This window comes from Oncorhynchus masou, chromosome 31 (genome assembly GCF_036934945.1).
Source record: "Oncorhynchus masou masou isolate Uvic2021 chromosome 31, UVic_Omas_1.1, whole genome shotgun sequence".
Lineage (NCBI taxonomy): Eukaryota > Metazoa > Chordata > Actinopteri > Salmoniformes > Salmonidae > Oncorhynchus > Oncorhynchus masou.
Genome location: NC_088242.1, coordinates 85,018,767 through 85,032,331, shown reverse-complemented (window position 1 = coordinate 85,032,331; position 13,565 = coordinate 85,018,767). Strand labels below are relative to the sequence as shown.

The 13,565-nt window shown below is 40.6% G+C and overlaps 1 protein-coding gene across 1 annotated transcript; it reads left to right on the top strand.

Annotated features, from left to right (window-relative positions):
• Positions 1-484: 484 nt before the first annotated feature.
• On the top strand, positions 485-12,596 carry slc5a5 (solute carrier family 5 member 5). The gene is made up of 15 exons (XM_064952327.1): positions 485-648; positions 4,395-4,820; positions 5,039-5,104; positions 5,314-5,365; positions 5,567-5,634; positions 5,743-5,897; positions 6,003-6,143; positions 7,344-7,473; positions 7,845-7,933; positions 8,030-8,142; positions 8,319-8,389; positions 8,601-8,687; positions 8,980-9,182; positions 9,420-9,523; positions 11,059-12,596. Exons 2-15 carry the CDS (start codon positions 4,455-4,457, stop codon positions 11,259-11,261), a joined length of 1,848 nt encoding a protein of 615 aa, XP_064808399.1. The 5' UTR covers positions 485-648; positions 4,395-4,454; the 3' UTR covers positions 11,262-12,596.
• Positions 12,597-13,565: the final 969 nt, after the last annotated feature.

Here is a 13,565-nt window from a genome sequence, read left to right as displayed (position 1 = left end):
TTACAGAAACGGGGCAGGCAAGATGCTTTATCCTTTTAACTGATAATTGTTGCGTTAAAGATGTCCGCATACACAAGGACATGTAATTAAATGTTTTACCTATTGATCTATTTATGGATGTCAATTAGTATATTATGCCCATGGATTTCAGCCTGTGTTGACTCATATGGGCATCAATAAAACTGAACTTGAATGTTTTTATAAAATCCTGAAATATTAGCACATTTTAAATGTAGGTGAAAGTGAACTGCATATGCTCAATTAAACACAATCAAGATCTAAACCAGTGTTAATTCTGATGCATTTAGTGTTTTTAACCCATCCCTTTCCCATTAGTTAATTTCAGCAGCATGACAATAAGGAACATTTCAACTTAATAAAATCCCTCTTATTCTAATCCTCCTGACCTCTTTTACTCTTGCTCCTCCCCCAATACCTTGTTCAACACACAAAGCACCTTCCACTCACTGTAACAGACCAAGTTTGCAGAGCCACTTTTAATGAAAGGTGCTGCTATTCTTCATCACTTGGTATTCTAAAAATGTCCTAATGTCTTAGGCTATTGTCAATTGAAACTCTGCAGAAGAAGAAGGTTCGAAGGTAAAGGGTTTTCAGAGACTGGGAATTAGAGTTTTAGAGAGGACACAGGTAAGGTTATTTGAACTTTTTCAAGTTTGTCAAATTGTTTTGTGGTTTTAATCTGATCATGGATACAGGATATAATGGAATGAGTTTCCCGCTTAACCTGTATAATGGTCTCATAACCAAATGTTGGGTTATTGAGACACTATTTATGAACCCACTAAAAGTGCCAGTGTGCACAACTATGGTTTTCGAGGTAGGGGAGACAAAGTGGCGGGGTCCTCCCCCAGACATTTCTTTTCCCACCTAAAGCCCATTTCCTGCATTTCTAGACAATTTTGACATGATCCATGGCACTTCTATCCAGTTATTTTTTTGAAAATCAAAAATAAGCAAAAAGGGCCACTGTCATCAAGCAAGCTAAGATATCATTATTAAACATGTTAAAGGATTGATAAAAGAACAAACTAGAGCAAAGGTAATTCAATAATCAATATTGTATTGCACCGTGAACCAAATAGCCTCACAAATGGAACTTAACGCAAAGTACAATGACTTTTATCAAACAAATTTAGTCAGACAATTGTTAAAGTTTTCGTGAATATATAGTTAGTCTTCACTTTTTCAGACTCTGTTTTGTCATTTACCCAGAAAATAATCCATGGGGCCAAGAGAGACAGTCATCTATGGTTCAAATTTGTTTCTAAAGCCACGGCCAACTTAAGCTAACTTCAGGCAATAATAACTAAAAAACTATGGGAGTGATAGGGACTAGCTCACCATGTAAAAGTAACTTAGAACCAAGTTTTTGAGTTGATTTGGTCATGCAATTTTAAACATGGTTTGGTTGGACCCTATCTATTTTTTGGGGGGTTAAGTTAGCAGTGGCTTTTGAAACAAAACAAAACTGTGGATGACAGTCTCTCCTGGCCCCATTGACTTCTTTCAGGGCACATGGACAAATTGAAGTAAAAGAAATGTAAAGATCCTTTAACATTTTATTTGGTCCCTTCAAATTGAAACACTTTAGCCCCGGAACATTTAGTTTCATACCCTCAGCATATAATCAAATGATGTGCCAGAACAGGAGCTATACAGATCTTTATCTGAAGGAGTACTTCACTGATTCACGTTATTTAGGCTGCATTTTTGTGATGACATTGGCCTACTTTTGACTACTTTGATACACAAACTGTAAGTGAATGTCACAATAGTTTTGGTCCCTAAAATGGGTGGACTATGTACAAAAAGTGCTTTAATTCTAAACGGTTCATACAAAATGGATGTAAATACCTTCAAATTAAATCTGAACTTTAATTTTTTTATTTTACCAGGCAAGTCAGTTAAGAACAAATTTTTATTTTCAATGACGGCCTAGGAACAGTGGGTTAACTGCCTGTTCAGGGGCAGAACGACAGATTTGTACCTTGTCAGCTTGGGGATTTGAACTTGCAACCTTTCAGTTACTAGTCCAACACTCTAACCACTAGGCTACACTGCCACCCCAACCTCAGTCATTGTATCATTTCAAATCCAAAGTGTTGGAGTACAGAGCCATAACAACAAATTCACTGTCACAATACTGTTGGAGCTCTGTAAGTTCCTGGGAGTCTTTGCTTTCAGGAATGGGGTCATTGATAATAGGTAATAACCCAAACTGCCAAATTCCCACACTGTCACGCTGGCTATAGAAGCCGCTGGTTGCGATGTCAAACTTGCCTGGCAACCCATCCACATCGCTCTGGCAAAACACCACACCCACTAACATGTCTTCTCTGCAATGAGAATAGATTTGCTTCCACCTCAACAACTTCTTGAATCGGAATACATTCAAACCGTTCTGATTGGCCCGAGAAACCGAATCATGAACCATGCAATTTTGACTTAAGCACAAACGACTTCTAGGATTTCGGTGGTCGGTGAAGTTGTTTACACAGTAACTCATTTAGGCTTGCCATAACAAAGAGGTAGAATAATTATTGACTCAAGACATTTCAGCTTTTCTTTTTTCAAATGAATAAAACTAATAAAAACAATATGGGGTATTACAGTTGAAGTCGGATGTTTACAGTTTAGGTTGGAGTCATTAACTTGTTTTTCAACCACTCCACAAATTTCTTGACAACAAACTATAGTTTTGGAGAGTCGGTTAGGACATCTACTTTGTGTATGACGCAAGTAATTTTTACAACAATTGTTTACAGAAAGATTATTTCACTCATAATTCACTATATCACATTGCCAGTGGGTCAGAAGTTACATACACTAAGTTGACTGTGCCTTTTAAACAGCTTGGAAAATTCCCAAAAATGATATCAGGTCTTTAGAAGCTTCTGATAGGCTAATTGACATCATTTGAGTCAATTGGAGGTGTACCTGTGAATGTATTTCAAGGCCTACCGTCAAACTCAGTTCCTCTTTACTTGACATCATGGGAAATCGAAAGACCTCCACATGTCTGGTTCATCCTTGGGAGCAACTTCCAAACACCTGAAGGCACCACGTTCATCTGTACAAATAATAGTATGCAAGTATAAACACGCAGCCGTCATAACGCTCAGGAAGGAGGAGCGTTCTGTCTCCTAGAGATTAACGTACTTTGGTGCAAATCAATCCCAGAACAACAGCAAAGGACCTTGTGAAGATGCTGGAGGAAACAGGTCCAAAAGTATCTATATCCACAGTAAAACGAGTCCTATATCAACATAACCTGAACGGCCACTCAGCAAGGAAGAAGCCATGCTCCAAAACTGCCACAAAAAAGACAGACTACGGTTTGCAACTGCACATGGGGACAAAGATCGTACTTTTTGCAGAAAAGTCCTCTGGTCTGATGAAACAAAAATATAACTGTTTGGCCATAATGACCATTGTTATGTTTGGAGGAAAAAGGGGGAAGCTTGCAAGCCGAAGAACACCATTCCAACCGTGAAGCACGGGGGTGGCAGCATCATGATGTGGGGGTGCTTTGCTGCAGGAGGGACTGGTGCACGTCATAAAATATATGGCATCAAGAGGAAGGACAATTATGTGGATACATTGAAGCAACATCTCAAGACATCAGTCCGGAAGCTTGGTCGCAAATGGGTCTTCCAAATGGACAATGACCCCAAGCATACTTCCAAAGTTGTGGCAAAATGGCTTAAGGACAACAAAGTCAAGGTATTGGAGTGGCCATCACAAATCCCTGACCTCAATCTTATAGAAAATGTGTGGGCAGAACTGAAAAAGCGTGTGCGAGCATGGAGGCCTACAAACCTGACTCAGTTACACCAGCTCTGTCTGGAGGAATGGGCCTAAATTCACCCAACTTCAAATACTAATTGAGTATATGTAAACTTCTGACCCACTAGAAATGTGATGAAGGAAAGAAATCATGAAAGAAATCAAATTTAAAAAAAATTCTCTGTACTATTATTCTGACATTTCACATTCTTAAAATAAAGTGGCGATCCTGACCTAAAACAGGGAATTTTTACTAGGATTAAATGTCAGGAACTGAGTTTAAATGATTTTGGCTAAGGTGTATGTAAACTTCCGACTTCAAATGTCTGTATCCATTTAAAAAAAGGAACTGTATGTGTATCCATTTGGAAAAAGGAAAGGGTTGTGAATGCTTTCTGAAGGCACTATATATGACTGGGACTCGTTTTATCTGTAAATGTAAAGTTTCTTTCATTCAATACATTTTTCCTAGCAACCTTTTATCAGATGCACCAATTGCAGTTGAAAGGTCAAAACAGCAGTTTAAAGGTGCTGTATCATATCCTCTATGTCGTAATTTATACTCATTATGCATACATCCTATTCAGTCCCAAAAAACACCTGGAGCATCTGATTCTACCATCCAACACGACAAGGAGGACAAAGCAATGGATGGAGAACATATCCCCGAACGACCCCGACCAGGTTTTGTCCTGGCAGACTACGTCGTCTTTGCTGCCATGCTGCTCGTTTCCATGGGAATAGGGCTGTTCCAGGCCCTGAAGAAGAAACCGGGTGATGCTAAGGTGGATGACTTCTTCACCGGTGGCCGTAGTATGCCAGTCATACCCGTGGGAATGTCACTGTGTGCCAGCTTCATGTCAGCTGTCCAGGTCCTGGGAGTGCCAGCTGAAGCCTCCCTCTATGGTTTTAAGTTCCTATACATGTGCCTTGGGCAAACCATCAACTCCTGTCTGACTGCATACCTGTTCCTGCCAGTGTTCTACCGCCTTGGTATCACCAGCACCAATGAGGTTTTGTTACCCTTTACATTGACAGCATCCATAGAGATGCCATGCACATACAACACATAGCTACTAAATCTACGCAATTAAGAAATAGGGTTATGGCCTAGCAACTGTTGAACTTTAAATGTTTGTGTGTGTGGGGAAGGCAGGGGGAGGGATAGGAAGAACAGTATGTGTGGAAGGATACTGTTTTGTTATAATTACTCTTTGCTTTGCTGTCACAGTACCTCAAGATGAGATTTGGCAGAGAGATGCAGCTGCTTGGAAGTGTCCAGTTTATAGTCTCAACAGTAAGTAAGGCAAACTGATAGAGCATGCGCAAAGTCGTCTTCATATGACTTTATGCATAATGTTGAGATCAGAATGTGTACCTACGTACGTACGTACGTACGTACATACATACATACATACATGCATACATATTAGATATGTGTGTGTGTGTGTGTATAACATATACTGTCAATTAGCCATTGATTTATAATTTATCATTTCTTTCCAGCTGCTCTACACAGGAATTGTGATCTATGCTCCAGCCTTAATCCTGAGCCAAGGTATGATCTCTGGAGAAGCACAATAATGTGTATGCAACCTCCTGTATGTAATTCTTTTATAAATGCATGTATGACTATAGAGACCATGAGCTGTTGTGAAGGCTTAGTAAGCGTTATAATGCTATATACCACCTGTGTGTGATACATTATCAATGTGTTGCGTACAATTGTTATTAATATGTTTTAATTATTGTATTCCAGCCACTGGGCTCAATATGTGGGCATCCCTCTTCTCAACTGGGTTCATTTGTACTTTTTACACCACATTGGTAAGACTTAGAGAACGCCTTCTCCATACTTCATAGTAAATGGACTGTATTAGCGCAGGGTGCTACTCTGAATCTATCTTATCTGTCTGTCTGTCCTCCGCACCACAGGGAGGAATGAAAGCAGTCATCTGGACAGACGTGTTCCAGATCCTGGTCATGCTCTCTGGCTTCATCGCCATCTTCATCCAGGGCACTGTTTTGGTTGGTGGGCCAGCAATGGTTTTGGAGATTGCCAACAATGGTTCACGAATGAACTTTAATGAGTAAAAAACTGCCTTTTATTCAACTAACAATATGCCTTTCAGCTATCCATTGCACAATCGCCCCCAAAAATCACACTTACCATCATTACCTTCTCTTTTGATCAGTTTTGACTTCGACCCAAGGAGGCGATACACATTCTGGAGCTTTACTGTTGGCGGTACGCTGTTGTGGCTGTCCATGTATGGTGTGAACCAGTCACAGGTACAACGCTACATCTCCTGCAGAACTGAGCGACAGGCCCAGTGGTGAGTGCAGACATCCACTTTCAGCAAAGCCTATGCTGGATCACAGTTTCTTATTTTCACATAAGATAAAGCAAGATAATGTAAGATTAAGATCATATGCAAATTCACATTTTGTGAAATGTATTAATATATTTTTAACGCTGCCAATGAATAAAAGCAGATTCTAGATTCTTTAGACCTTCCTATATAAAAAAAGGGAGGCATATAACTGTAACCAACTGGACTAGTGGTTACAGGAAATAAAATAAACTGGTAATACGCAACCCCTTGGTTTATACAGAAGCAAAGGCGAGTTCTGAAATACTAAGGAACCCTGAGGCATACAGGCTATCAAATGAACATTAAGAGAAGCACGGTGCATGTTCAATAGTTTGTTATACAGTAAGTCAAATGAGCAATGGTGTTTTTATTATTTATAAATAAGAGCCACAAATCAATCACTTCACACAGGAAAGGCTGATTACTGATAGGAATGTTCAGAGTAATTATAACCAGGATGTAATGATTCCCAAATCACTCCAGAATGACTCACTTTACTTTATAAGACGCACAGCACTTCTGTAAGAAAAATGTTCAGTATATGTTAAGACAAGGGCTCTCCAACCCTGTTCCTGGAGAGCTACTCTCCTGTAGGTTTTCAATCCAACCTCAGTTGTAACTAACCTGATTCAACCAGCTGATTATTAGAATCAGGTGTGCGAGATTAGGGTTGGAGTGAAAAAGGTACAGGACCGTAGCTCTCCAGGAACAGGGTTGGAGTGAAAAAACATACAGGACAGTAGCTCTCCATGAACAGGGATGGAGAGCCCTGGTTTAGACCATCACTCAAATGATGGCAGTCAATCTTGTCCCAATCCCAGATTAGTTGGACTAGAGGGAAGGGTATGTCTTACCCACAAGACCAGGGTCCTTATTCATAATGTGTGATCCTCAGATAACGAGTGCTGATCTAGGATCAGTTTTACCCTTTATTATATAATGAAGGTCAGCACTCCTACTCTGAAACTGTTTATGAATATGGGCCCTGGAAATGATAATTTATGATAATTCAACTGTTTGGTAACAAGGAGGAACAGGACGTCTACTGATAAAACACTGTCTATTGACCGATAATATAAAAGAAGGATGATTGCTGAAAAATAAATGTCCCACAAGGCTGTACTGGACTAAACATAGATGTTTGCGTATCCTTCTCTGCAGGGCGTTATTTGTCAACCAAGTGGGCTTGTGCCTCGTTGTAGGCAGTGCAGCCACCTGCGGCATTGTCATGTTTGCCTTGTACTCCCACTGTGACCCTTTGAAGTCTGGAAAGATTGCTGCTCCAGACCAGGTAATGAGTAATGATATAACTACTACAATCTACACCAGTGGTTCCCAACTTTTGTTGTAGCCTCAGACAAACATACCTGATTCAACTCATTGAGGGCCTGATGGTTAGTTGACAAGTTGAATCAGGTGTGCTTGACAAGGACTACAATAAAAATGTGTACTGTTGGGGGTATTCAGGGACCGGGGTGGTCCTAAAGGGGTGGTCCTAAAGTGAAATCTACATCCACTTGAGGTACAAGGAGAGCTAAAGTAAATGCACCCAATGAACTTTCACAGAATTGTAAACATTTTATTTTCTCCCTTTTTATGAAATGATTGCGCTTGTGTTAGTATTTGGGCTTTCATACATTTCCCCTCTTCTCTCTTTCAAAGTATATGCCATACTTGGTGCTGGACATCTTTCAAGACCACCCTGGCTTTCCCGGTCTTTTTCTAGCTTGTGCATACAGTGGCACCCTGAGGTATCCAATCCCTGTCTGTAATATGCATCAAGTCATAAATCAACATTTGACTGACACCACTGATGACATCATTGCTGGTAATTCACTGCTTTACAGTACCGCCTCCACCAGCATCAACGCTATGGCAGCTGTTACCATGGATGATCTACTGAAACCAACACTAGCCAACATGTCACAGAAGAGGTTGATTTTAATTTCCAGAGGGCTGTGTAAGCGCAATTTTAAAGTTATATTTTTGTATTAGGTCAGCAACTCTTTCTCTAAAGTGAAAAACACCCTAAACAGTTTGGTTTTTGTACCAAATTATTAAATAATCAATGTGGTACAAAAGAATGTGACCTTATCAAGCTGGCGTTGTAGCATCTAATGTGCCGCTGTGTTTTAGCTTTCATGTATGGGGCTGGATGTATAACGGTGGCTGCTCTCTCATCCTTCTTGGACTGGGGAGTTCTTCAAGTAGGTTCCTCCCTTCACCATATTACATTCCTCCTCATGTTTAAAGTCTCTGTAGGCCACGGACTCAGATCAGGTACACAAAAGGCTTTCTTATGGACACCAATACAGGTGTACCAAAATGCTGTCCTGACATACAGCCATAAGCCTTGGGGACTGAGAATAATGAAGGATTTGTCCAGTGTCACATTGTCCCTATTCTTCTCCTCCTCAGGGGTCCTTCACAGTCATGGGAGTGGTTAGTGGCCCACTTCTTGGGGCTTTCATCCTGGGGATGTTTGTTCCCGCTAGTAACAGGCCGGTGAGTTGGACAAGATGCTGTTTGCACAATGGGAACATTTGGGGAGAGAGAGAAGATCAGCTGCTCATGTAATAAGAGTTACAGGGGTGTCCATCCATGATTCTATTTTGATGCTTAGGAGGGTGCCATGATTTGATATGGGGATATTGCCCCATACCCTTTTTCACCTTTAATTCTAACCCCCCATAGGAAGATTATTTGTACAGCTAAGACCACAGTTTTGTTTTAGCTCATTCCAGAGAATTCCATAATGACTGATTGCCTTCAGAGATTATATTACTTTTGTCTTTAGGGCGTGTTTAGTGGCGTGGCGGTGGGCTTCTCCATATCCTTGTGGCTGGTCATTGGATCAACCCTCCATCCTCCCAGTCTGCAGACCATGGGAGTCCTGCCCACCTATACAGATCAGTGTCCATCAAGTAACAGCACAGTCAACAGCAGCCTGGGCATGGACACACCCTCCGCCTCCACGCCGCTTCCCCTATATCAACATGGGTGAGGAAGACATATGGAGAGACATACTAACAAATTGAGAGTAGTACCACCAGTAGAAGTAGCAAAAGTGTGTTATCATCAATCATATATCTCATTAAAGTGTTCATAACTCAATAACTTGTCTCTTATCTTGAATGTTGGATAGTTTACGGCCCAGATGTTCCTGGTCTGGTCATATGGTTAGGAAAGGCTCTTGGCCTTATGAGGTACGCTGACCAAGGACATATTTCTCCACAGACGGACAAGTCTGCAGAACTTTTATTCCATGTCCTACCTCTACTTTGGTGCCGTGGGGACAATTTCAGTGGTGCTGGTTGGGGTAGCTGTGAGCTATGCAACAGGTAATAAAAGTACGATTTATTTATAATTTCCTCAATGTTTTTATCGTTTAATACCATGTCTTGACCATTCAGCTCAGACAGACATACAGTGCATTCGGAAAGTATTCAGACCCCTTGACTTTTTCCAAGTTTTGTTACATTACAGCCTTATTCTAAAATGTATTCCATTTTTTTTGTTGCATATTTACATAAGTATTCAGACCCTTTACTCAGTACTTTGTTGAAGCACCTTAGGCAGTGATTACAGCCTTGAGTCTTCTTGGGTATGATGCTACAAGCTTAGCACACCTGTATTTGAGGAGTTTCTCATATTCTGCTCTGCATATCCTCTCAAGCACTGTCAGGTTGGATGGAGAGCGTCGCTGCACAGCTATTTTCAGGTTTCTCCAGAGATGTTATATTGGGTTCAAGTCCGGGCTCTGGCTGGGCCACTCAAGGACATTCAGAGACTTGTCCCGAAGCCTTTGCTCCTTTGTCTTGGCTGTGTGCTTAGGGTTGTTGTCCTATTGGAAGGTGAACATTCACCCCAGTCTGAAAACCTGCTCTAGAGCGCTCAGGACTTCATCAAGGATCTCTCTGTACTTTGATCCGTTCATCTTTCCCTCGATCCTGACTAGTTTCCCAGTCCCTGCCACTGAAAAACATCCCCACAGCATGATGCTGTCACCACGCTTCACTATAGGGATGGTGCCTGGTATCCTCCAGACGTGACGCTTGGCATTCAAGCCAAAGAGTAATATCTTAATTTCATCAGACCAGAGAATCATGTTGGTGGAGTGCTGCAGATATGGTTGTCCTTCTAGAAGGTTCTCCCATCTCCACAGTGGAACTCTGGAGCTCTGTCAGAGTGACCATCAGGTTCTTGGTCACCACCCTGACCAAGGCCCTTCTCCCCCGGTTGCTCAGTTTGGCCAGACAGCCAGCTCTAGGAAGAGTCTTGGTGGTTCCAAACCTATTCCATTTAAGAATGATGGAGGCCATTGTGTTCTTGGGGACCTTCCTTGCTGCAGACATTTTTTTTCTTACCCTTCCCCATTTATGTGCCTAGACACAATCTTGTCTCGGAGCTCTCTCTATGGACAATTCCTTCGACCTCATGGCTTGGTTTTTGCTCTGACATGCACTGTCAACTATGGGACCTTATATAGACAGGAGTGTGCCTTTCCAAATCATGTCCAATTAATTGAATTAACCACATGTGGACTCCAAGTTGTAGAAACATCAAGGATGATCAATGGAAACAGAATGCACCTGAGCTCAATTTAGAATTTCACAGCAAAGCGTCTGAATACTTACGTAAATAAGGTATTTGTTTTTTTTATTTTTTATAAATTAGCAAAATATTCTACAAAACTGTTTTCGCTTTGTCGTTATAGGGTATTGTGTGTAGATTGAAGAAAAAAATGTAATTTAATCCAGAATAAGGCTGTAACCTAACAAAATGTGGAAAAAAGGGAAGGGGTCTGAATACTTCCCAAAAGCACTGTATATACACACACGCAGTGTGTGTGTAATTATATTTTCTGTTTAAACAGGACCTACCAAGAGAAATACCATTGACCCTGGCTTGCTCTGGTGGGACTTACAACAGAAAACCCTGGACAGTCAGATGGACAATCCACAGATAGTGCCTCTACACCACTTGCACAATCAAGATGTTGGTGAAAAAGAGGCCCTGAGCGCTGCGCGGAAAACTACCTTAACTCAATGTTCCCCAATAAAGTATAGAGAGCTTTGAGAGAAGAAAGGTGGACACACACACACACACACACACACCAGTCAAAAGTTTGGACACGTACTCATTTAAGGGTTTTTCTTTATTTTACTATTTTCTACATTGTATAATAATAGTGAATACATCAAAACTATGAAATAACACACATGGAATCATGTAGTAACCAAAAAGTGTTGAACAAATCTAAATATATTTTTATATTCTTCAAAGTTGCCTCCCTTTGCCTTGACGACAGCTTTGCACACTCTGGACATTCTCAAAACCAGCTTCACCTGGAATGCTTTTTCAACAGTCTTGAAGGAGTTCCCACAAATGCTGAGCACTTGTTGGCTGCTTTTTCTTCACTCTACGGTCCAACTCATCCTAAACAATCTCAATTAGGTTGAGGTCGGGTGATTGTGGAGGCCAGGTCATCTGAAGCAGCACTCCATCACTCTCCTTCTTGGTCAAATAGCCCTTACATAGCCTGGAGGTGTGATGGGTTATTGTCGTGTTGAAAAACAAATGATAGTCCCACTAAGCACAAACCAGATGGGATGGTTTATCGCTGCAGAATGCAGTGGTAACCATGCTGGTTAAGTGTGCCTTGAATTCTACATAATTTACAGACAATGTCACATCTCCATGCTTCACGGTGGAAACTACACACGTGGAGATTATCCGTTCACCTACTCTGCGTCTCACAAAGACACGGCAGTTGAAACCAAAAATCTCAAATTTGGACTCATCAGACCAAAGGAAAGATTTCCACTGGTGTAATGTCCATTGTTTGTGTTTTTTGGCCCAAGCAAGTCTCTTCTTATTATTAGTGTCCTTTAGTAGTGGTTTCTTTGCAGCAATTCAACCATGAAGGCCTGATTCACACAGTCTCCTCTGAACAGTTGATGTTTAGATGTGTCTATTACTTGAACTCTGTGAAGCATTTATTTGTGCTGCAATCTCTGAGGCTGGTAACTCTAATGAACTTATCCTCTGCAGCAGAGAGAACTCTGGGTCTTCCTTTCCTGTGGCGGTCCTCATGAGAGCCAGTTTCATCATAGCGCTTGATGGTTTTTATCACAGCACTTGAAGAAACTTTCGAAGTTCTTGACATTCTCCGGATTGACTGTCCTTCATGTCTAAAGTAATGATGGTCTGTCATTTCTCTTTGCTTATTTGAGCTGTTCTTGTCATAATATGGACTTGGTCTTTTACCAAATAGGGCAATCTTCTGTATACCACCCCTACCTTGTCACAACAACTGATTGGCTCAAACTCATTATTTTCCACAAATTAACAAAGCACTATCTCATGAAGCTGAGTGAGAGAATGCCAAGAGTGTGAAAAGCTGTCATCAAAGCAAAGGGTGGCTACTTTGAAGAATCTCAAATATAAAATATATTTTGGTTTTGTTTAACACTTTTTTTGGATACATGATTCCATAGTTTTGAAGTCATCACTATTATTCTACAATGTATAAAATAGTAAAAATAAAGAAAAACCCTTGAATGAGTAGGTGTGTCAACTTTTGACTGGTACTGTAGATCTCTATATCGAAAGGGACAGAAATTGTCATCCTCAGGCACAGCAGTTTGAGGTTCTTCAGCAACATGTTCATCATGTACAATTATCTGAGATAGCCAGTATATGTTCATATCATGGGTTTTGAATAGAATATTTTGGATGGGACACATGGTCTTTCATTTTAAAATGAGATTTCATTGTGGTTATATAAGGGGATATAGCAGACCTAGATAAATACTGATTTAGCTTGGAGTATGCACTTTTGGGACATAGTACCGGGAAAACTAAATCAAGTGCAGCTCAACTATTTGAAAGCATTTTGACCTTGGTCTGTAATGAATTATACTATGTTACATAGTTGTAAGCAATATAACAATGTCTGACTAAACACTACAGTTTTACAGTAGCTGCCTATGTAACTACCATGCAAGTACACAATTATAGCAACACTTAAGTAGAATGGAAAGGTTTTCATTAAATTTTAGTCAGTTGGCGTTCAGTTGAATGGAATCAATCAATAGAATCAAATAAAGCTGCAGATGTTTTTTGACATTGATCAAAGGGCCTTTCACAAAGGAGTCCATTATGGTTCTATCCACATGCCTTATCAGCTACACACACACCTGCAATTCCAACCGTGGCGATGATAAACATGAAACCCAATGAGAGCATCCCGAAACCAAAGTGTTGACGCATCATATCGCCTAGTCTCCTTTCCTCCTGATATAAGCTAAAAAAAAATATGATATGAAAAAACTGGACAGATGAATGGACATTCCCAGCAGTTATTTATTATAATGCCTT